Consider the following 25,855-nt stretch of genomic DNA (forward strand, 5'->3'; position numbering starts at 1 on the left):
TCTCCCACTCCCCCGACTTGTGCTCCCTCTCTCGCTGTGTCTCTCTCTGTCAAATAAATAAATAAAATCTTTAAAAAAAAAAATTTTAAAAATAGTTTAATCATTATTTTAAAAACAAAGGAAAAGTTCAATGGTATTAATGTAAGAATACCACTGCTTATCTCACATGAGACATGAACTTTAGAAACAAATGAAATACTATGACAATAAAGGGTAAAACTATCTGCCCTTACTGATTCTTCAATAATCATTGTATTTGGTGCCTTCTTTTTTTTTTAAGATTTTATTTATTTGAGAGAGAGAGAGAGAAAACAAGCTGGGGGAGGAAGAGGGAGAAGGAGAAGCAAACTCCCTGCTGAGCAGGGAGCCCGACACAGGGCTTGATCCCAGGACCCCGAGATCATGACCTGAGCTGAAGGCAGATGCTTAACCAACTAAGCCACCTAGGTGCCCCTGTATTTGGTGCCTTTTAAAACTATGAAATACTACCAAGAATGCATCAAATAGCCTGTGTTGAAGTTCATCTATGAAATATAATTATCTTTTTAGAATGCATGTACTATTATATGTGTAGGCAATATTCAACCACTAATAGTTTACAATATCCATGTATAATAACATTGTTATCATCCTGCCTGAAAAATACATGTTAAAATTCAATGGATAACACTAATTTCTAAGAACACAAATCACGATCAAGAACACTGGGTAGGGGCGCCTGGGTGGCTCAGATGGTTGGGCGTCTGCCTTCGGCTCAGGTCATGATCCCAGGGTCCTGGGATCGAGCCCCGCATCGGGCTCCTGGCTCAGCGGGGAGCCTGCTTCTCCCTCTCCCTCTGCCTCTCTCCCTGCTCGTGCTCTCTCTCTCTCTCTCTGCATCTCTGTGTCTCAAATGAATAAATAAAATCTTTAAAAAAAAAAAGAACACTGGGTAACATTTGACATCCATCTACTTTATCAACATTAAACCTGGTATATAAACTAAGAAGAAAACAAGTACTAGAGTTGGCATAAAATCCTTAGTAAAAAACAGTAAATCTCTCTGAACTCTTCTAAAAAATATTTCCATATATGTACATTTAGATTTTCTGAGTCCCTACAAGATTTTATCATTAAAAGTAATCAATAGCCAAAGTATAAACCCTTTTTAAAAAATTGACAATAAGCTCGTTCCTATCCACAATTCAAATACCTAAATAGTTGTATTTTTTATAACTACTGGACAAACTGAAAATTGACATGCATAATGACAAACAGATATAAACTCAAGAAGACTTTATCAAGAGAAATAATCATTAGCAAGCTTTCAGTACTATATATTTCAATACAGAATGAACAAAGCTGCACTTGGTCAACTAGAACCCTCAATTAACAAAATAAACTAATGTCAGTTACCCAGTGTTACAGTGAAAGAAAGATTAGAAGGCATCGTTTGGCATGAACATGGTAGCCATCATATTCCTTCATGAATGTCAGTAATGCACAAGCATAATGAGGCAAGCCTACATTTGCAATATTCTTTAAAATGTAAGGGCTGTAATATTCTGAGTGGGCAAACCACTAACAAAATGACTATGACCGTTAAATATTAAATATTTAATCCATTCAACAAATATTTGTCAAGTATCTATAATGCCCTTAAGACAGTGCAGGCACTAGGAATACAACCGTCAATGAAACAAAAGTGAAAGTTATTTGTCATGGCTGACTAAGTGGGGGAAAAAAAAAATCCAGCATCTGAACACTTTAAGAACTGGAACTGCTTTTATTAAAAGGAAACAAAACGAAACAACAAAGAACTGCCTTTATTCTCCCCTGGCCTTCTAAGCAGACTGGATGTATACACTCAAACGTCCCTTTAGCGTGCTACCACAGCAACAGAAACCAGACTCTTTTAAAGAGTATTTGTATACCTGAATCTAACATAACATTGTATGTCAACTATACCTCAATAAAGAAAATAAAAAGTGAGCACTATGAAAGCAAAGCGTGCTTTATAACTACTTGTCTTCCTGTGGACAAAAAGTGCAGCACAGTAGCCACACATTCCAACTGTACGACATTTCTGAGTCTCATCTATCCTGTTGGCATATGTAGAGAAGAGAAGACAGACGTTTCCTAACTGAGCCATCAAAGGATACAAACTGACCTGCAAAGAAAGTCTTCAAGATGGCAGTATTTTAGTTTTACTATTACAATGATGTCTCACAAAGAGCAGAGAGATGCAGAATTCGAATTGCCTAGACTACATTTCATCTATCAATATGCAAGGTCCTGCAATGAAACCTGGCAGAATCAATTCTGGACCATGTTTTATGTAAGTATTAATCAATCTTAAAAGCACCAATGAAGCCACTGATGTATCATTTCAAATCCACAACATCATGAAATAGTAAACATTTCCAAACAGCAACAATATAGAAAAATTACTTGGCAACAGAGTACATATTCAAAAACATGCATGTGAGAATGAAGGAACTTACAGAATAATTATTAAGTATAAGAAACTAAGAAAAGGGCGCCTGGGTGGCTCAGTTGGTTAAGCGACTGCCTTCAGCTCAGGTCATGATCCCAGGGTCCTGGGATCGAGTCCCACATCAGGCTCCCTGCTCTGCGGGAAGCCTGCTTCTCCCTCTCCCACTCCCCCTGTTTGTGTTCCCTCTCTCGCTGTGTCTCTCTCTGTCAAATAAATAAATAAAATCTTAAAAAAAAAAAAAAAAAGAAAGAAACTAAGAAAAGCCACATAAAACTACCCCATATAAAGAAAAACAAGGATACACTTCCCAGTAAACTGAAGGGAGATGAGGGACTGGGGTGGGGATGACATGACCTCAGTTTCATTTCTCATATCTAAACCAGATGCAAAACAGATGTACCTATTAACATATAAGCCAGCAGAAATGACTATCAATTATAATAATCAGCCCCCAGGATCTGAAAATACCATGGTAAAATATCCAGCACCCATCCCTGCAACCAACAGAAGCAGCTAGGAAACACCTGTGCCTCACGTGGAAATACTGCAGTACTGAAACGGACTACTGCTGTGTGAAATAGTTACTATGTGGTAGAGGCTTCTGCCCTTCAAAGACTACATACAAACTTCAAGGCAGAAAGCATTCTATAGAAAATTAATTTCCAAGCAAGATTTACCTAACACATTTTTTTAATGTTACGGTGATTTTCTTTTATAGAGCACTTCTGGTCCAACTTAACAAAAAGGATCTATTCATAACAATTTCTGTTGACATCTTTATTACCAAAGTCACCTTTTGTTTTAAAAGCTTTTATTACAAAATAACTTCATAGCATTTTGCTTTATATAAATTAAGGAACTTGATTTCTAACTGGAGGAGGAGAATCTATATTCATGTAATTAACATATAAAACTCAGGTTTCAAGACTTTCTCTTTAAATTGTTTTACTTCTAGCTGTATAGTCTGTGATTATCTCACGAACCTTTTCAATTGTAGAACCCCTCGACTATATTCCCAATCCTGAAGACAAGCAGTGATATAACTTTTGGGGGGGGGTAATTAACAAATTATTTATGTGTGCGTAAGTTATTAAAATTTAGAGCAATGTTTGGATTCCAGATCCAATCTTGGATGTTCTGAATCAGTGGGTTGGAGCTGACATCCTGTAAACCAGAAAAAAAGGTTCTACAAGTTATTCCAATGCACAAGCAGGGGTAAATGCCACTGTTTTAGTTTTTAAATTGTGTCCTTGCCCCCAAAACCTTTACTTCAGACTATTTAGACAAGGTGTGTGTAGTCGATACTGTTGTCTCTATTCAATTAGTGTAGACACAGCCTTTAGGAATAAAATGTTGGCAACACCAGGCACTGTGCTATGGCTATGCATCTACGAAACTGAATGCACGGCTCACTGAAATGAATGTTCTATTAGAAGTTTAAAAGACAATTCCCTAACGGAATCCAAAAGATGTAGATGAGGGGAAAAAGAAAAGAAGTAGTACTTCAGGCTGAGGAAACAACTTAAAGTTATTTTTACACAGCCCTTATGAAAGAGGGCTTTATGGACCATTTTAAGTGAGAAGAGGGAAGATAAGTAGTGTACTCTTCCAAGTCAAGTGATTTTTTCTTTTTCATTGTTACAGATTGCCACAATTCTAAAAGTAGGAATTAAAACCAACAACTTCATTCCTAAACCTAATAGTCTATGATAAATGGATGAGACTAGGGAAAGGTCCAGGGATGTGATGGTACTTCGGGGATTTGGTCTCTGAAAATGAGAATACAGAACTGAAAGTGGAAAGTTCTAGTAGGGCTTATGTGTCACACTGCTGGATAAGCTGATATGATTGAGGTTCTTTCAAAGCCCTCAAACTCAAGTTCTTCTGATTCTCTGTAACACAAGGTTATTACAACTGTTTTGAGGAGAAACTCTACTGCACACCAGTAACTAACAGCTAATGGATCCTGGCAATCTTCACTCAAAAAAGAAGTTTCCAATCTGGAGTCCTCCAAAAGTATCCTTAACAAAAAAGTAAAAGAAAAGACACTATATACTGAAGATGTTCAAAATCTTACTTCTTTTCACAGCCCTTCTTTATGGCTCCAGACTTCTGTCTGTCTATACCAACATCTGATATCCCTCGGGTACTTCCACTCAGTATACTCCCAAAGGACTCATTGCCACTCAGAGCCTTTCCACCTACTTTAGTTAAAAAAAAAAAAAAAAATGAATTAAGCCAATAAATGAGGAATCTATTTCCACACTGAATCAGTTAATAAATTAACTCCTTAAGATTTATAGAATGTATTACCTCTCATCCATCCATCCACTGAGAACCCATTTATCCCACGGGTCTTGCTCATCTTTTTTCCTTTGTAACAGTGTCCTCCTACCTAGTCTCCCAACTCATTTCTATTGTACTTTACGAAAGTACAGGTATACAACGGACTAGAAATTTTAAAACACTGGTTCTACTATGCCAAATTATGAAGGAACTTATATTGGTATCCAGCCAATTACTGACAGGTCCCCATTAAAAAGCCACACTCTTTACCTTTAAAATCCAAAAAAGTTCCAGTGTTGACATAGTCTAGGGAAACTTAAATATGTAAGTATTAGGGAGAATTTCTACATAATCTTCACTAAATTAAATAGATGCACTGGCATTAACTGACTGAAGAATATGGGTATTATTACATCTTATTTTGCATTTCCTTCCTTCCATGAAGGAAATAATTAAGAGTCTGCCAGGATGTGAAAATCAGAGGCATTATATAAAACTATCAAAATTAGTGTACTTTTATTGAAGTAATGATCATACACTGCCTCAAATATATAACAAATGTAAGCAATTATCATTAACACCATTAAAAAGTAATGAAATAAAATTCTGAATTAATTATATGGTGTTAAAGAGGCAACCAAACCCCTCTGGGGGGAGGGGGGGATATTATCTGAAGCAGGGAAGAAAAACAACAAATACCATGTAGAAATGTCACCCTGGAATGGACTCTGGTTCAGATAATATTAAACTAGTTAATAAATTAAGAATTGATACCCCCACCACTCACTAAACACATGAAATCTTTATTGGCCAATTTAATGGAAAAGTAAAACTGTATCATTGAAAAGTAAGCTGGGCATTAACTTCACATTTCTAAGGATGGGCAGAGTAGCAAAAATACAAGTATTAAATTCTAGGATGGAAAAATGGATTTCACAAACAGTATCTATACTGGTCCCAAACTGAGGAGTTTTAGATATAGCAGACAAACTGAGAACTAAGAAAGGGGGCTAAAAAAACTTGTCAGATTCTTCCATATAGCTATATCTATCTATATGTATGTATATATCTGTGTATGTATATAAATTTAATCTTTACAACAATCTTGTAGGGTGGGGACAGTTACTCGAGTACTACAGACACAAGAGGATCAGAAGAGTTAAGCATCTTGCCCAAGGTCACACAATTAGTCACATGGCAGGGTCAAATTTTAAAACCAAATTTGCTTGCTCTGAGAGCTGTTTACATAGTACCAAAACAGAATGAATCTGTTTCAGAGATACATTTTGGCAAAAAAGTTATTACCAGGGATACAAATAAAACAGGAGGACCGGGAATCTATTTCATGTGTAGGTGAAAATAAGAAATCTATTATGAAAATAAACTGCATTTTATCATCGAAAACCTATAGAAGCTATATCCCTCTTCAAGCATAGGGAAAGAAAATGAGGTGAAGACCTGATCTACAATGGACGGATTGCCCACACCACCCCACACCAAAATACTCTTTTTTTACCCACCCCTCACTCCTCCACCAGACAAGAACAGTATATTTAGGGAATTGAGCCCTGCTCCAAAACTGGGCCTACACCTACAACCACATCTTTGATAAGGAATCAATTGAGAATGGCCAGTGGCTCATTTCTGGCCAATGAGATGCAAAGAGAAGTATTCTTGAAGAGATCAACAGGAAGTCAGGATCTTTCTCCTTTATGACATGATGACTGGATATTTACTGAGCACTTATCATATGCCAGCACTATACTCAGCACCTATACCACTACTCTAAAATATCTTTCTATATGAGACATGAAAAATGAATCATCTCACTTTGATTGTATCCTTCAACTTTACTGAATTCATTTATGACTTCTAATAGTTTTTTGGTGGGGTTTTTAGGGTTTTCTACATTTCACTTTGATTGTACCTCGCAACCAGCCTTAAGAATAAGCCAACACAGAACAAAGAAGAAAATGAATCCTTGATGAAACCTTGGATCAGCTGAATCAACCAATCTGGAAGGCTACTATAATACTTCACATGTATTATACAAGCTACTTTTTTTAAATTGTTATTCTAATCAGCTTCAGTTGGGACTTTCCAAAGTTTCTGGTTATCTATACCAAGAAATGTGCTTCTAGGAAACAGCTTCAGTAGTTGAAAAGTCAGAGGTTCCACATCTATCCATATGAAACTAAAGTACTAGCCAGTCCACTTTAGGAAAATTGGAGGCCATCTAAGGGGAAAGGGACATATCACTCCTTCCGATTCCTACCTTCATTTGCAATACCTCCTCCTTGACTAAAAATGATGATGCCTAAAATTCTCCTTTTGAAAACAGACAAGGAATAATGGAGAGAGAAGCCTAAGAAAAAGCCGCCGTCAAAATGAGATAAAAATCAAAGGCAACCTTCTTGTTATGGGGAAGAGAAATAGCAAGGACTCCTAAAATTCTTTTCTCTGTTCACACAAATGAAATAAACATCAGGATGATTATCAAGTATTTTAAGAAGAAGACTGTACTTGACTTAAAACAATTTTTTTTTATTTTTTTGAAGAGTTTTTTGCTAAAATTGCTATGACTTGAAGGTCTGTTAGCCTTTATGCCTGAACAAACAAAAGTTGTACACAGGAAGTCTCTACTGAACTTGAGTAAGCAGGAACACTGTCCAACACTGTTTCCCCTGATTAAAAAGGATTTTAAGTATTGCCACCTTCATAGAAACAGAGCTCTGCATCCACAGAATTATGTAAGACACCACTATACTGATGTTCAGAGATAGCCAAATTCTATAATATGGGACATTATCTGATTATTTTTTCCACTCAAATATATCTCCTGAGCAACATTTACCAAGCTGCTATCAAAAACATGTCTGCCACACATAATAGTTCTATTGTGACAATACTTTAAAATGATCAAGTAAGTTTATTTTGTATTATTAGACATTTTAAGAATCTTTGTTAGCTAATATATACTGTGAATGTCCAAGAGGAGGTTAAAATATGCAAGGTGGCATTTTCCATTTCAAATCCACTCACATTTCATAGTATACAGTTGACTCTTGAACACAGGTTTAAACTCCATGGGCCCACTTATATATGGGTTTTTTTTGCATCAATGTATTTTCTCTTTCTTACGATTTTCTTAATAACATTTCCTTTTCTCTAGCTTACTTCATTGTAAGAATACAGTACATGATACATATGCAAACTATGTGTTGCAATTCTAGGTTATAGGTGAGGCTTCCAATCAACAGTAGGTTATTAGTAGTTACATTGTTGAGGAGTCCTTACACACAGATTTTCAAATGGGGGGGGGTGGTGCCCATAACCCCCACGTTGTTCAAGGGTCAACTGTCTGAGAAGTGCTGCTCTATATTTGAGGAAATCTGGCAATTTCCAGGCATCCTTTACTCTCCACACTACCTAATTTTACCTTGGCACCAACTCCTCAAACTGCACTTACCTTTGACAACTGTGTAAACAAAATACTCCAAATACTTGTTTTAGTGTTTTTGGTTGTATATAACTCTTTCATATTATCAGCACTGTTCTTTATAAACTCATGAAAGATAGAACAGTAGTTGCATAACTATTTTAAAACTCTAGAACAATTAAATACAGTTTTTTAAAAAAAACCTTCAGTAGTACCTTATTAGTAAATTCAAATTACAACCTACTGTAAAGTCTCTTTATCATTCTTTATCTCCCTCCCCGCCCTTCAGGATCAAGATAATCTGCAATGGAGATATTTAGAACATGGCAACCATTATACTCTTAAATTCACAAGAACTTAAACTTTTTCCTAAGACTTCTAATCTTTCAAAAAACAATGCTTTTGTTGCACAGGAAAGCACTATTTTCATGAAAAGCCCAGTAAGACCTAAAGTGATGGCATAAACGGCACAAGAAACTCAATAAAAAAAAATTGAGAAATATCAAATTTCCATAGTAAGTAAAATATTTAACCAACAATATATTATCTTTTTCTAACAATGTTTATATTCACAAACCAGGATTCAAATGACTTGCAGAGAATACTTTTTTAATAATTTAGACATGAGATGTGCCCTGCTGGTAGAGGTCGACAGATTTCTAGTGAGATCCATGCAAATAAATAGGCTAGGATGGGATCACAGACACAGCACCGTTAAGCAGCTGGACCTGACCTCTGTGCTGGCCAATCGCTTATAGTGGACTGATTTAGATGTCCAAACTGAGATTGAAACCTTCAACTTTTCCTGATGACAGACTTTAATTAAAACTTAAAAAAAAAAAAAAAAAGTTTAATGGTATCATCAGTTACCTATGTCTTAGGATCATAATTACTTTGTACCCTGAAACCCAACCTTGTGTATCTTCCAGTTCATAGCTGATAAAACAGTTCTTTCACCTAAATTTTCAAATTTTCTTTTGAAGTACCAATATAAATTCCAACATTTCTCAATGCTCTAATATTTAACAACAACCCATCCCCCCCAAAAATGTACAAAATGAAACATTGTATCTTAGAAAAAACCCAATAACCTACCTTTAAACTAGACTCATAGTCTGTATTCACTTTGAACATAAGCCCAAGTCGTAAATGAATTTCCTTGGCTCGACAAAAGCTGGGATCAACATAAAGCACCTCCTGAAATGCTTTAATTGCCCTGAAAGAATATAGACATAAGATATCTTAACTTTTTAACACTTGCATGAATTTTTGCTTGGTAGCACAGTAAAACTTCTGCTTTATGCAATATGGTTTTAAAGAAAATGTGTTACGTGAATGTATTATTTAAAAAAAAAAAAAGACTGGGAAGTGGCACCTGGGTCTTTTATATAATTGAAAGTATATCATCTAATACAAAAGGGGAAAAGGAAGATCAGGTGAATGTATAATCAATTGTTCAAATAATATTTTGTGGCTTAAAATTCTCAGTTTAAATAACTGATTTCATTGTTTCTGGAATTTCCTAGGGGAAAGAGGAGTGGGGCAGATAGTTTTGTTTTTTAAAGAGGAGAGATTAATCCTGTTTCTAGTCTATTCTGTAAGAGTTAAGTCATTTAAAACTTTGTCTTTCATGTTTAGATTTACAATTCATATGTACCTTATTTTTATATGGTGTGAAGTCAGATTTCATTTTTTCCACACAGATACCCAACAGCCCCTGCATCATTTGTAGTAAAGCCCATTCTTAGCACAGCTCTGCAGTGCCACTTTGTCCTAAATCAAATGTCCATTATTTATGTAGGTCTGTTTCTGGGTTCTCTATCATCTATCACTTTCCATTGGTCTATCAGTCTATTTTTGCCCCAAATTCACAATTAAACTTTTATAAATGGTCTTGATTACCAGTAGAGCAAATAACAAGCATAAGGAAGGAACACTTTTCACTGAATACACTTTTATACACCTTAATTTGATCATGTAAATATACTACCTACAAAAAATAAATTAAGATCATGACAAGGAAAAATGTCTACTTTGAATTTTGAAAATTCTAACAGCAGATATAACAATATGTTGTCATTTTAAATCTCTCTACAGTATTTAATTAAGACTTATCCCAAGTACCAGCTAACATATTCTTTGCAAAGCTTTTTATCAACTATTCTCTGCCTCTACTTATCTTAAAGGTGGCTATTTAGAATCTCAGAGGATTCCAAAAGAAAAGTCAATCTTTTATATAAAGAGTTCAAAATATTATACCACAAAACGAGCACAATACCCCCATGTCTTTTAAGTAACTGTATTTTGATTCATGCATTATCTATTTTCCAAAAAAATTGTGTGGGACTATGTACATGGTTATTATAAAATTAAGAGTTCTAAAGGGTAATGTTGATCATGAGGGGCAGGGGCAATAGGTCTGGCATCAGATACTTTTATACCTGGTAAAATACTTACTTCCTGAAGAGGAGGCTGGGATCTATGTGTGAGATGGCTTTTTAAATGGGTGGGTATATATGTGTTTTATTATCTGATGTGTACAGGCAGAAGAGGGGAGTCAAAGACCTGACAGAAAAGAATTGGTGTAAATTACCACTCTCATTCAAAGGCAGCTTTCTATTTCTCTCAGACTTCAAGATACTTATCTGCATGTTATTAAGACATTCCCTCTGCACTATTCTCAAAGCTTTCTAATAGGAGGAGGTACAGTTCAGCCTTTATTCTTCTCCTGGTCATGACTAGTGCTACCATCTTCTAATAGAACAGGCAACTGTTGGGGGATGGGGGTCAGCATATAAAAGGTTAGGAAGAGAACAACTGCAGCTGTAAATGAGGCCAATTAAAACATGATACAATTGGGAAAGGGTATGCAGGAGTTTGGGGGAAGCTTTTGGGCTAATAGCAATTTTTTATTTCTTGACCCAAATGATGGTTATGAATGTTTATTTTATAAATAACATGTTAAGATGTATACTTCTGTTTATACATTTTTAAGAATGTTATATTTTATAATAAAAATTGAGGGTAATGCTTCATAAAATCCTAATGAACCTTAACTTATGAGATGGGTCAGACAACTCTCTTGTGGAACGGTCAGAACTAAGCAATGTCCACACGTGCCAATAAAAAACCCAGGCAGGCCTGAGTCAAAGGTATGAAAGAAAAAGAAGGGAAGTGGAAGACAGCAAAGAAAAGAAATAAAGGAGATAAAAAGAAGAAAAACTAAGGAAGGGTATGTGAGAAAAGCAGTAAGGAGAACACAGAGCATCAGTAGCAAGCCCTCGGGAGAAATTATTTCCTACTCGGTCTTACTTTCTATTTCCGGCCTTTCCTCTGAACCCCTAAATTTGTAGAGGTGTTTTACTCCATAGGTGCCTTTCGTGCAGACATCTTATCCACTTAGTTCACAATGTCACATAAATGCAAAGAAACACAGGTTTATTTTAACAAGTTTTCTGTGTATGTTAACACACTAGAATTTAAAAAAAACAAACAAACCATTAACCTATAAGCAAAAACACGTATTCCAACATACTAGTCTGGGCTACCCTATGTTTATTCTTTAAGGACTATTAAAAGTGTCCATGAGGGGCACCTGGGTGGTACAGTTGGTTAAACAGCCAACTCCTGATTTTTGGCTTAGTTCGTGATCTCGGGGTTGTGAGATCGATCCCCGTATCAGGCTGCACTCAGCTCAGAGTCTGCTTAAGACTCTCTCTTCTCGGGACGCCTGGGTGGCTCAGTCGGTTAAGTGTCTGCCTTCGGCTCGGGTCTTGATCCCAGGGTCCCGGAACTGAGTCCCGCATTGGGCTCCATGCTCAGCGGGGAGCCTGCTTCTCCCTCTGCCTGCAGCTCCCCTGGCTTGTGCTTGCTCTCTCTCTCTCTCTCTGACAAATATAAAAAATTTTTAAAAAAAAAAAAAAAAAGACTCTTTCTTCTCCCTCCCCCCCTGCCCCCCCCCCCCCGCCACAGCTCACTCACTCTCGCAAATAAATAAATCTTTAAAAAATAAATAAATAAAAAGTGCCCATGAGATGGTATGGCCAATATATATCAAATCATCAAGTTCTTGTTGTTTCAAAGTTTTCCTCAAATTCAATACCTTGCAGACCAAATCTTCAATATCTCATTACTAGATTACTGAAATAGATACACTCTTTAAGGACATCCTCACTCTGCTCTGGCTTACCTATGTTTCCTCAAACATGTGCGTCCTGTAACTGCCTACTAACCATGATACTCTAAGTCAAATCTCCATGTAGCATTTAAAGTCTGTGAGCAGAACCTAGTACCTATTCAACTCTATTCCCAGTTATGACCCAATACTATTCTTCCTCAGCTATGACCTGGCTTATATCGGGAATTTCTTTATGCAAATACTGGCCCTCTTGACTTCACTGCTTCTCCTCAGGATAGTCTCCTAATCTGAAATATTTCTATTCTTCTATTTCACTCTAAATCCACTGTTACCTAAAAGACTGACCACCCAAACTCAATACCAACTATGCTTTGCTTAGTGTTAACCAGCAGTTAGGTCCACTTTATAATCAAATCATTTTATTCTCTATGTAGTGGTATACTACTCTCCAGTTTTTCCAAGTGGCCTATTCTTTGAGGTCCACACTCCTCTTTTATCTTTAATGGTCTAAATAATACAGAAAACGGTTAAATTTAATAGATGTTTACTAATGCCATCACTTTTATAGTTGGTTGACTGGGCTTCTCGTGGGGGGCAGGAGACAGCAATGCTCCACAGTGTATTTACTGAGCTCCTCTCATCTAACAAAATATATCTAGGTTCATTTTCATTTCCTTTTCTAAGCTTTTTACCTATCTCCCCTGTGTGCTTCCTCAGTTTTTTCCCACCTTAGGGGAAAAAAGGAAAAAGAGGGGTGGGTGGGTGGGTGGGTGTGTGTGTGTGTGTGTGTGTGTGTGTGTGTGTAACAGAGGAGTGTGTGGAGAAAATAGGTTATCATTCAGACTACATTCTAATTCTGGTCATCATTTTAACACATTCTTATCTCACCAAACTGTATGTAGCCAGAGCATGATCTCTGCACCACAAACTAGACTAAAAACACCAACACATATAAATTCTGCTGACCTCAGTATTCTGATGACAGAGAATTTCAGAACATGAGAAATGGCTACCCAAAACTATAAAATATTTTCATGATACAATGCCTGGAAAGGTTTATACTTTTCAAATATTAAAGCATATTCTCTAGCAATAATTTTGGTGATATAAAACACTACATCCTTTAGATTTTGAGAAAAAATGCCAATGATGATTATGCACAGCAATATGCACTTTTTGTTTTTACAGTCATTAAAAAGAAAAAGCTTCCTCAGGACTATACCAAACTATAGTAAAAATAATATTAACTAAATGTCCCTAGCACAGTTTCAGTACATTTGGAAAGAGACATAATAAAACTTTTAACTTTTCTAAGGCTAATAAAGCTGAGTCTGGAGATTTCCCTCAAGGATATCTGAAGGGATAAATGGTCTAATACCACAGAATTTCATACTAATAAAAGGGCGAATATTCTAACTCTAAATCAGTAATAACATGTATACACACAACAGATAAATACTTCCACATACAGATATTATGAAATGTAGAGGTTCCTTTTAAATTAGACAAATGAAAGATTTGATGAATCAAAGAGACAGGCAAGGCAGGATTTTTAAAGGTGGAGATGGTAAGAGAAAGCAGACCAAACACAATAAACGGCACAAAGTTACATAGGTAAAAAAATGCTCAATACGTTTCCAGGGAAATGTTAATACAGTGTGATTGACACAAAGAATATATTTAGGGGAACAGTAGGCAAGAAGGACCATCTGAGGCCGAACCAGAGAGGACCTTAAATGTGAAGCTAAGTTAGAAATATCACACAAGAGTTCACATTGTCATTTGCTAATGTGTTACTTCATGGCTTTTTTTGCTCTTTAGCCAGTCTTCATTTCATCACCCCAGACAGTGGGAGACACTTTTTCCTTCCCCTCTTGCAAAGGTTTATGTTTTTATCCATAATTTCCCTGAAGCTTAATTACTCCAAGCCCTTCCAAATTCTGACAATCTATGTGTCACTGGTAAGCATAACTTTACCAGAACTGCCTTAGTTAAATGCTAGTTTTGTCAAAACAGAAGTGTACATAATAAATAACACATGTTAACATAAACTGTTTCATTTTAATGGAACTATACTTAAGCTTTTCATCTAAGAGCATTACTTTGTATTATGATAGCTCAAAAACATTTATTAAGTTTTTGCCAGACTCCATGCTAGACAAGCTTCAGGATCAATGGTAGTATTACGAAGACATTAGGTTCATTTGCACCCAAAGTGGTCACCACAATGGAGAACAGATATTCCTACACTTTTAAGAACACTTGTGATTGGTACAGTACTTAAGGAATTAATCCTAAAAAAACACTTCACTTGTACTGTGTTAATACTTCTATGTTTCTAATCTCACCTCCACCTCATTCCCCTAACCCTTTTTAATGTCAACAATAATCACTATATTTCCTTACCAGGCCTATCAATTAGATTTGGGAGCTTAATTTCCAAAATCCTATGCTTACAGCATAGAATTATGTATCTCTTAAATTTGCCACCGTAAGACCCTTCTGATATTGATCAATGGGAATACAAAAGGTTGCAGGCTAGAAAGAGAGGAATGATATGAATTTTCAGATGGATATATTTAGAAGTATGGCTATAAGCTATAATAATTTATTACTGTATGTATTTCAATTCCTCTCACCCAAGGACACAGGTTTCTCACTATAAGGCAAGAAGAAACTCAGTTCAAGGTACCCCAAGCAATGTGCCCCCTTCAAGAGCAAGAACAAGTGAAGGCATGGGCGTGCATTCATGCACCTGTAAAGGAATGGCTGTATAAAGACTGGTTCTAGCTCTCTGATGTTCCTATTTTACTTTGTGCTTCTGTATCTTTCCCCTTCTGGGCATCTTTTTTAACTCTGGTCGCACAATACGGAGTAAAATCAATAGTAAAACTGAATAATCATCCTAAGTCCAATGAGGATGTTACAGTTGCTCTACTACTTTCTGACATGGGCTCCTCCAAGAAGAGAATACAACTGAAAACTGGAAAAACTGACCAAATAACAAGTGATCTAGAAGCTAACCCATAAAATCAACTCCAAAAGAAACAATGGACAGACTATAGCAAGAAACAAGGCAAACAAGTTAACAGATAAAACTATACTTAATAAAATTGTTCTCAATAATATTAAGTCACTGTCACCAACCCCAACACACATGTTGGTCGCACACATTATCACCAAATACTTATTAACTTAGCAAACGCCAACAGACACCATTACCAAGTATCAAATTTTACTTAAACTACAAATATACTAAAGATAAAACATTCTGAGACATCCTAGGCAGATCCTTAGAGCTGACAATACAAAAAAGGGCATAACATACTCTTCTCTAGAAAATTTTTTCAACATATCCCAAAACTTCATGTAAATAATTTCAGGGAAAAGAAAAATGCCTGATCCCAGCAGTTAACAGCTACTACAAATAAAACCAAATAAAACACACAGTCTTAACCTAAGGAAGTTCCTAACACTTAAGGCTGTATTCTGAAACTCACCAAGCAACTACTCCATGCTTTCTAATTCTGCAGCTGTTCAAGAAATAGCAAGATAAGTTAAAGGATGGGACACGAGAGTTTGTGGAAAAAAACATCTGACCAGCAGGAGAGAAAACACATAGCTAGGATGGATTCAGACAGGGTGTGAAATATGTCATTTTAGGAAGCAGCTAGAGTTGAAACTTAAGATGTGAAAAAATGGTGGTGACCAGGACAGGATCAACAGACCAGAGGGCACTTGTTAATTCACACACTGAATTGTCCTTTTATCATTCAGTTTCATTTCTTAGGTCAACTGAAGGATACAGATATCATATACAGATAAGGAAACATATGATATAATGTTCCACAGCTACAAGTCTCCTAAGTTGACATGGTCACGTACTTAATGAAAGTAATCCAATTTTGAACTGATGATGGTTTCACTTCATTACTGATTTTACGTCTGTATCTTCAACCTACAGGGAGCTCACATGTTATCAAAGGTAGGTTAAAAACCGCTTGTGTGTGCTATACATGTCCATTCCTAAACTGTAGAGTTCCTTGCCTCAGGTTTCACATAAATTACTTCTGGCTAGCCATAAAGAATGTACCAATCTGCCCAGGAGAACAACTGCGAAAACTGATTAAAAAAATAACTACCTGTCAATCTTCAAACCTGGGGACACAGTACAATAGAAAAAACATTAGACTGGGGAATCTGAATATAACCTCGCTTCTGCCACTAAACAGTTACATAATATTCAGTTACACACACACCTTGCTTTCGTTATCTACAAAATTAAGGGAATAAACTAAGTTCTCTAAAACCACTTCTGGTTCTGAAAGTTTAGAACTGTGTATTCTATTAATAGGATCTTCAAGAAACTAAGACTCTTTTAAAACAGTCCTAATCTATCCTTGGTTTTAAATATGAAGCACTAGACATGAGGTTAGGAGGCTTAAGTTTAGGATTGCTCTACAGTAATGGATAATTTAAGAGAAAAAAATTACAAAGCTTCTTTATAAAGATCAATTAAAGTTTTGTAAAGTTTACAAACAAAATGAGTGATCTGAATGATTACAATACTCTATATATACACACAGGTATTCTCTAACAATGCAGTGCTTCCACAGATGATCAAAACCCAACAGAACCAGAAGCAAAGAGGGAAGAAAAAGCACACAGAAAAAGTCATCCATGTCTACAGTTTCACCTTTAGGGAAACCATACTGAATCACTGCCAATACATATTTTAAAGCTCTGTAATAAATACCCAGGGTGCCCAACAGGTACATGACAGGGTTATAACCTTTGGTCAAAACCTTGCTTTGGACTCTCACAGCATTCGCTCAGGTTAAAATTATGGAGAACAAAAGAGACTGACAAAATTGGATATGCTTCAAATAAAAAATGTCTGGAAAGGGCTTTATGGTTTACAAAATATACATTATCTCATCTGATCATCAAAACTCTGTGAAGTAGAAAAGGCAAGTGACTACAACGCACTTAAAGAAAAAAAAAAAATCACACACACGCGCGCGCGCGCACACACACACACACACACAAGGAAAACAGACCTAGGGAGTCTATTTAACTCAAGATCAAATTAAGGGACAGCGCTGAGACCAGAATGCCTATCTTCCAACTCAAATTCTATGTTAATTCCATTGGAGAACATTATTATCTTGTCTCATAAACAAGAAAAGCAACAAGGGGGCAAAGGCCATAACAAAAGGGCCCTACACTTTACAGTTTATAAGATCTTATATATTCCTATCATATTTAATCTCTGACTCTGAAGGTATACCATTATTCCTATTTTATAAATGAGAGAATTGAGAGCTTGTAATCTGGTGCCTGCCTAGTTACTGGAAATTGGAAAATACTAGCGCACACATACACGTATATTGGGGTATGTGTGTTGGGGGGGGCGGTAAGCAGCCAATCTTGTCTAAAAGTTTGAAAAGGTAAACATACTGGTCATCAATGATCATTTACCCACAGACCTTGAGATGTGAGAGCATAGTCATTCTCCAGTTCAAATAATCTGGGGACCACTGGTCCATAATGAGTGAGAAATTCCAAAAGCTTTCCAATCTAAGCCTTCTTTAATCAGAATCTCATACTATATTCTTTTATAAACATATACAACTCTAACAATCTAAAGTGAGTCAGTATCTCTGAAGGAACAATCTAATCAACTCGAGATTACTTAAAACTATAGGCTTAGTGACATTAAAATACTTTGTATTTATTATACATACACACACAATATCAAACAAAACAAGCCATTTACTAGAAATAATTGGAGTTATTAGTTTTATGTCAACTTACCACTGAAATGCATTGTAATGGAAGTAGACCAAACCAAGACCATATAAAAAGGCAGCATTCTGTAAATAAAAGGAAAAAGAGACTTAGGAAAACCATTTAACTTGGGAGAGATTCTCTGGTTTCTTTTTAATCACACCTGCCCTGAAATTAAAAAAAAAAAAAAACTGTCAGCAGAATTCCATGGGAACATCTAAAATAAAGACCTATTATTCAGGAATAAGAAAATGTTTAGATTATGGTATCCTATTCTCTCTTGCTTCCATCTGTATTCTTTCTCTGGTTCTTTTTTTTTTTTTAAAGATTTTATTTATTTATTTGAGAGAGAGAGAGAGAGAGACAGCGAGAGAGGGAACACAAGCAGGGAGGAGAGGGAGAAGCAGGCTTCCCGCGGAGCAGGGAGCCCGATGCGGGGCTCGATCCCAGGACCCCGAGATCATGACCTGAGCCGAAGGCAGACGCTTAACGACTGAGCCACCCAGGCGATTTTATTTATTTGACAGAGACAGAGATAGCGAGAGCAGGAACACAAGCAGCAGGAGTGGGAGAGGGAGAAGCAGGCTTCCCCTCGAGGAGGGAGCCCGATGTGGGACTCGATCCCAGGACCCTGGGATCATGACCTGAGTCGAAGGCAGACGCTTAACGACTGAGCCACCTAGGCACCCTGGTTCTTTGTTTCTTTAACTACATTTAATTTTATGTTCAGTGCTGCCAGGAAGGTAGTTACAATGCAAAGGAAATGCACAATATAAACCTAGAACAATTTTAGTTTTTAAAAAAAAAAACCCACACATGCTAAAATGACACCTACTCATTTACATTTGGGGCTTTAACATCAGTGATTCCTGGGGCACCTGGGTGGCTCAGTCAGTTAAGAGTCCAGCTCTTGATTTCGGCTTAGGTCACCATCTCAGGGTCCTGAGATCCAGCCCCGCTTGGGCTCCCCGTTTAGCAGGGAGTCTGCTTGAGATTTCTCTCCCTCTCCCTCTGCTTCTCTCCCCACCCCACCGTGCCTGCGCTCTCTCTCTAAAAAATAAATAAATCCTTAAAAAAATGTAAAAATAAAAAGTAAATAAACATCAGTGATTCATTTTTTAGTACAAAACAGAAAGATGCTTATCCAGACTCATTCTGACCTCTGGCCTCCAAATAGGAACTAGCTAGTTACTCCCTTTTTTCAAAAAGGGCAAATGTTTGAGTATCTATTACATGTTTTGCCAACACATAAGCAAATCTGTTTTGGTAAACCTTATTTGTTTAAAAATAATAATAAAGCTTTCACACTGATCCTTGTGAAGAAATTTCTACAAACCTATATTCTAAAACCTGAAAATTTAAGACTTAATAAAATGCTTCTTGCCATACAGCCTTGGGTTGTTATTTCCCCAGAAGTACACCCTGAGACAGAAGGTTTTAAATATAAGTAGTTTATCTGGGAAGTTGCCCTAGGAAATACCAATAAGGGAGTGGAGAAGTGAGGCAGGGAAAGGAAGGACGTCAATGAAGGGTGCAATATGGCTGGTTATACAACTGGGACTGAATCCTGCTGGGGATCTTTAGTAGACAGCGTGGAACATTCCTAAATCATCTTGCCCTAGGTGTGAAGGACTAGAGTACTTATCCCACAATTGCTATCAGTCACTGGTTAGAGGGGGGGAAAAAAAAAATCAGTGATGTTTAAAGTGTAAACAAAAGTGTAAACAGCTGGGTGACTTTTTGGCCTGCGATTAATTTTTTTTAATACTAAACTTTGTTCTAGGATTATATTGTGCACTTCCTCTGACTTTCAAGTACCCTTCTGGAAACACTGAAAAATGTTTAAGTATATCTTAGAATGTAATAAATACGAAGATTTAATTTCATTAAATCCTCATTACCCCCAGCTTTCCAAATGAGAAAATTACATACTACGGGAGTATTCATAGATGTGGGGATTCACACAAAGGTCTCAGACAACATCTATCTCAAAAGTTGATTATTTTAAAAAATTTTTTTAATTTGCTTGGAACTGGGTTTAATCGGGATCATTCATTTATCACCGCATCCCCCGCCCCCTGAAATAATTTGAGCATTTATTAGGTGTCAGGGACAATACTCAAGGGTTGAGCAAGCCAAACTGATAAAAACATACTTCCCTGCTGTCAAGAAGTATGCAACCTAGTCTGTGCAGGTGATGGGGAGTGGGGAGAACAGTGATATTCAGAATGCAGGAGTAGTTAATTCCAAGTCATGCAGTGTTCGACCCAGAAAGTCTAGATCTGAAAGACAACTGTCTTCTCAGTTGAGAGAGACTGCAGGGAAGGGAGCACGGCTGATTAACATCTGTCACGGACTGAGGTAATTACCAGAGAAGGTGGGGTGGGGTGTGGTGGAATTTCCGGAGGAGCATTTCTGCTTTCAAGAAATACCTGGCATCTCCCAATAGTCCTTACTTTGTTCCTAGCTTATCCTTCCCACTCTAGGAAATCTTACCCTATCCCTGCCACCTTATAAATTCTATCAATTATTCAAGATCTATTTTAAATGGCATCTTCCCCATGAAGCTCTGTTGCTTCTCCCACCTCAACCCAGAAGTAATCTTTCCAACCTCTAAATTTGGCCCCTGCACAATGCCTCTATCCTAAGACATTATTAATAGTAAGAACTTAATTTAATGCAAAATGCTAATATCATCATTTCTTTTTGAAGGTTCAAACAACTCTATGAGGTGGTGGAGGGCTTCCTTTATAGAATAAAGAAACAAGGATCAGAAAGATTAAACAACTTGCTCAAAAAGACAGGTACTAAGTAGTGGACACAGGAACTGAATCTAGGCCTGCCTCCAGGGTTCACTCTTAACTACTATATTTTTGTTATTTGTGTACTGACTAAAACGCCATCTCATCAGACAAAAATGCCACAAAGGCAGGAATGCTAATCATGTGTGTATCCCGTTATCACCTAGCACAGTGCCTTCTACACAGCAGATGCCCAAAGGTTTATTAGTAAATTGAATCACCCAGTATTTAAGCTCAGTTATTAAACTCAGCTCCCTAGATGACACAGAATTAGTATGAGGAACAGTTCCTATTAACCAGGAACTTATATATCTCAGCAAGGAATTAAATCTCATTTTTCCGTTACAGTAAACCATGTAATTCAAACTTTTATTGAGCATCTATTATGAGTCATAGCAGAGTTATCAGCACTAGGAAGACAGTAGTGAGCAGACAAAAATCCCTATCCTCAATGAATTTACGATTTAATGACAAAAGATTATGAAATTAAGTGCATAATAATACATTCCAAGCTACAACCATTTAAGAGTTAATGAAGTATAATAAGGACTAGGAAAACAGGTAGTACACTTGGGTACTGTTCTCAAGGATAGCTGGGAAAGGAGAAGGAAAAACAAGCCATCCCAGCCAGAGGTTCTAACACCCATCTTTAGAAACAGTGACCTGGAGGTGTGAATGGCTACATGCTCTTAAATAAATGAATTCTTTCCCAATATACAATCTCACCACAAATGCCAATAGCATCCCCACTGAGAAACAAAGGTTTATGGAAAAAGATGACCTGAGCCAAGGCATTGATATGGAAATTAATTTAAATACGATGTAGTCATTCTTCAACCTATATTATGAAGAGTTAGGGGAGTAACTTTCTGGGAAATGTACTATTTAGTAAATATACTCCTGCTTCAATACAAATCTTTAGAGGTTAGAGTATCCATACCAGGAGTCAGCAAACTATGGCACACGGATGAAATCCAGCCAGGCACCTGTTTTTGTAAGTAAGTTTTACCAGAACATAGCTACACCCAACCATTTACTTATTGTCTATGGCTGCTTCCAGCTCCAAAAGCAGAACTGAATAGTTGCAAAAGAGAAACTATCAGGCTTACAAAAAAGCCCAAAATATTTACTATCTGGCCTTTTACAAAAGAAGTTTGCCAACCTCTGACCTTGACTGTATTACAGTACCCATCACAACCCCAAATTAAGAAATTATAACCTGATGAGATTGCTATCAACTTACACTGAAGGTTCTTATAGTGTGTCTACAGTAAAGTTATTGTCACGGATGTGGTTCATTAAGTTAGCAGTTCACCAATACCAGAGTCCATAGTAGTGTTTTCACTGATCCCCAACATAGCTCTTTTTTTTTTTTTTAAAGATTTTATTTATTTATTTGAGAGAGAGAGAATGAGAGACAGAGAGCATGAGAGGGAGGAGGGTCAGAGGGAGAAGCAGACTCCCTGCCGAGCAGGGAGCCCGATGCGGGACTCGATCCCGGGACTCCAGGATCATGACCTGAGCCGAAGGCAGTCGCTTAACCAACTGAGCCACCCAGGCGCCCCCCCAACATAGCTCTTAAAGAAACTCCTTGGGGCGCCTGGGTGGCTCAGTCAGTTAAGTGTCTGCCTTCCGCTCAGGTCATGATCTCAAGGTCCTGGGATCAAGCCCCATGTCGGGCTCTCTGCTCAGCAGGAATCTGCTTCTCCCTCTACCCCTCCCATCCTGCTCATTCGCTTGCTCTCTCTCATAAATAAAATCTTTCAAAAATGAACAAAGTTGGAATGCTGGCAACCCTTTAATTAGAGCAGAGCTGGCAGGTACTGAAAATAGCTGAGAGCTGAGACTGTACAAGACTGGGGATGTGCCTTTCTAAGGAAGAGGATTAGGATGCAGGTACTCATGTTTAATTTTCTTAAAATCGAGACTACAGCACTCCCGCTTTTCTCTTTCCTAAAAAGGTTGTGATTATATTCCCATTATCTAGAAAAAAATTTAAGTGAAACAGTTAAGACTTTCAGGTCATACAGACATAATTATAATTCCCTTATTAGCCAATTAACATGAGTAATTTGTATTACTAGTACAGTCTATTTTGCAACAACATGTACCTTCCCCCTTACTGTTTTCTATCCTCTTAGGATCAGACAAAATATATTTCTCAGCCTCCCTTGCAGCTAGGAATGCTCAAATTACTACATTCTCACCAGTGAGGTATGTATGATCTCATGATTCCCTTAAAGGAAAGCGTTGTTGCCCTGTTTCCTCCTTCTCTGACCAGTTCCTCAGAATGCAAAACCAGTTCCAAGGCATAAGAAAAAGACAACTCAAGAAAGGAAAAACAGAGACCAATTCCAATTATGAACAAAAATGCAAAGATACTGGGGCACCTGGAGCATCCCAAGTCTGCTTGGGATTCTCTCCCTCTGCCACTCCCTCTGCTTGCACTTGCTCTCTCTCTCAAATAAATAATTAAAAAAAAAAAAAAAGTAAAGATATTACATGTTAGTGACCCCAATCAGCAACAATGATAAAAACTTATTACCAATTTGAACTTACCTCAGAAATACAAGACTGGTTTAAACAGGAAAAATATAAAACTATCTCAGTGGCTGCAGAATAAGCATTTGCACACAGAAGAAAAATGCTGACATTTAAAGTGGTATTTTTAACAGTTGGCTTTTGGTAAAGAAGTTCCTTTCTCTTCTTAGTTTGTTATTTACAAAAAAAAAAGTAACTTTAAGTAATCATACTTAATGGTAAAACATTTAAAACATTCCCTTTAAGAAGGGAAACAACAAATGTACTCTATCACCTCTTTCAATCAATACTGTGCTGGCATCCTAATTACCACAATAGCAGGCAAAAAGATAAAAAAATTGGAAATAACAAAATAACCATTAATTACAAAGGCAGGATAGTCTACATAGAAAATCCAAAGTAACATAGTCAAATTAGCCAAGTTAGTAAGTTAGTGAAACTGCTCAATAAATTTAACATATAAAAGCCAACTGCATTTCTATATATAAGCAGAGATTTAAAAAATTAAAAGGACATTTATAATAGCAATAAAGCTGTAAAATATAAAATATACCTTATAATATGCACAAGAACTTCATGGAAAAATGACAAAATTTTATTGAGAAAGACAGTAGTCTCTTTACAATGAGGTTTTTTTTCTTTTTTTTAATGTACAGTCAATGCAATTTCAATCAATCTGAAGTCATTGTGTTTTATTTAACTTTAGGACTCTAATTTCCAGCACTACAGAAACTGACTCGATATTGAACAAATACTGAAACAAATCTAAGCCTCCAGATCTGTGCTACCTGTTGTAAACCCATTTACCATCTATCCGGCCCTTGCCTTTCTTTCCGCAACTTGAGTCCTAATACCCCCAACAATAACCCTAGGCTCTAAAACAGGAGTCCACAAACTATAGCCAGTCAAATTTTTTCTTTTAAGCCCAAGAGCTAAAAATAATTTTTACATTTTATAATGGTTACATTGTAACTGATTAATATCTACAAAACAGCTGATGTTGTCTCTTGGCCCACAAAGCCTAAAACATTTACTATTTCATTCTTTTAAGAAAGTTTTTGGACCTCTGCTCTAGACCAAGAACTTGAGAATTCCCTAAACACCTACTGATTGTACTTTCACATGCTGGCTCAGTTCTCTTCTTGGAAAGCCTCTCCAGGTCTTCTAGCTGGAAAACTGCCATTAATCCTTCCCTCAAATTGCAACTTCTCTGTGGAGTGTTTCTAATCCCCACTCAGACTTTCCCCCACCCTTTATTCAAAGACACACACTTCCACCCCCCTCATGGCCCTCAACACCTCCAATATATCACTTACCAAAAACATATGCTTATTTGTGTCTCCCCTCACAAGAATATGGGCAACTTGAGAGCAGGAACTATCTTACTTACCCCCTGTGTATTGCCAACAAAGCCCTCGTCTATGAATGTAAAAGCCGGTTAGTGACTGACATAACTACTGTAATAGAAAAAGTCACTGAAAAGTCAGAAGATGAGTGCAGATTCCACGAGTTCCCTAGTTTCTGCAACTTTTTATCAATGGTTCTTTTAGATAAGCATACTACCGTAATTCAAAAGCTTTTCTTTCTTAAATTCAAGTGAGAAAAAAAGGGGAGAAAGGGTAGGTTTTATGTATTTTAAAAGTTCACAATTATAAATAAAAGTATATCAGAATTGTTTAATAAAGTATACTTAATAGAAGTCATCAGGAAGCAACAGAACTTCCTCCCATTTTAACATGTAGCTTACCATCTTCTATTTGTATAATCAAATACATAGCAGCATTAACAGCATACACACAATTTTTCATTCCTACCTTTCTACTTCATACTATAAACCATAACAGCAATTTCTAAACTTTCCTGACTCATGAAAGACCTTAGGTTTTGCTGCTATTGTTGAAGGGGATCAGGACATGGTACTCCAAAGTATGCCACTTTGGTGTAAGAATTATTTTGGGCTGAAGGCGTCTCAGTTCCTCGAATCCCTCATATGTTAAAAGCAGAGCCTCCTAAAAGAACCCAAGTGTCATAACTCCCTCCCAGAGAGGAACTCTGACTTTGTCACAAGACTATCATATCTCCCATCTAGTCTCCTAAGGGCTCATTTATTTTCCGAAAAAAGCTGTTTTCCTGTAAGTGCCCTTTCTCCCTCTCATCACCTACTAAGTTGGTATATAGCTCCAAATTCTAGCCACCTTTGGAGTTACTCATCACTGAGTTCTCCCACAGGTATATATGCACTGCATGTGTAAACTGTTTTTTTTTTCCCTCCTGTTAATCCGCCTGTTTTAAGGAATTCATAGGCCCTAGCCTAAGAACCTAAGTAGTCAGAAGAAAGATTTTCTTCCCTACATTTTTTTTTAAATTATTATGCCATTTCTTCA

General features: G+C 36.9%; 1 protein-coding gene across 7 annotated transcripts in view; it reads right to left on the reverse strand.

The window, feature by feature from the left end:
- Nucleotides 1–25,855, reverse strand: part of KDM6A (lysine demethylase 6A) — a 195,752-nt gene that overhangs the window by 86,480 nt on the left and 83,417 nt on the right. For all 7 annotated transcript variants that reach the window (XM_021682119.2, XM_021682138.2, XM_021682110.2 and 4 more), the window contains exons 5-6: nucleotides 18,157–18,215; nucleotides 9,297–9,417 (exon numbers count right to left, since the gene is read on the reverse strand). In XM_021682119.2, coding sequence (XP_021537794.1) covers nucleotides 9,297–9,417; nucleotides 18,157–18,215 — 180 coding nt within the window. The remainder of the gene's footprint in view (nucleotides 1–9,296; nucleotides 9,418–18,156; nucleotides 18,216–25,855) is intronic.

The sequence above is a fragment of the Neomonachus schauinslandi genome, chromosome X (assembly GCF_002201575.2).
Source record: "Neomonachus schauinslandi chromosome X, ASM220157v2, whole genome shotgun sequence".
NCBI classification, from domain to species: Eukaryota; Metazoa; Chordata; class Mammalia; order Carnivora; family Phocidae; genus Neomonachus; species Neomonachus schauinslandi.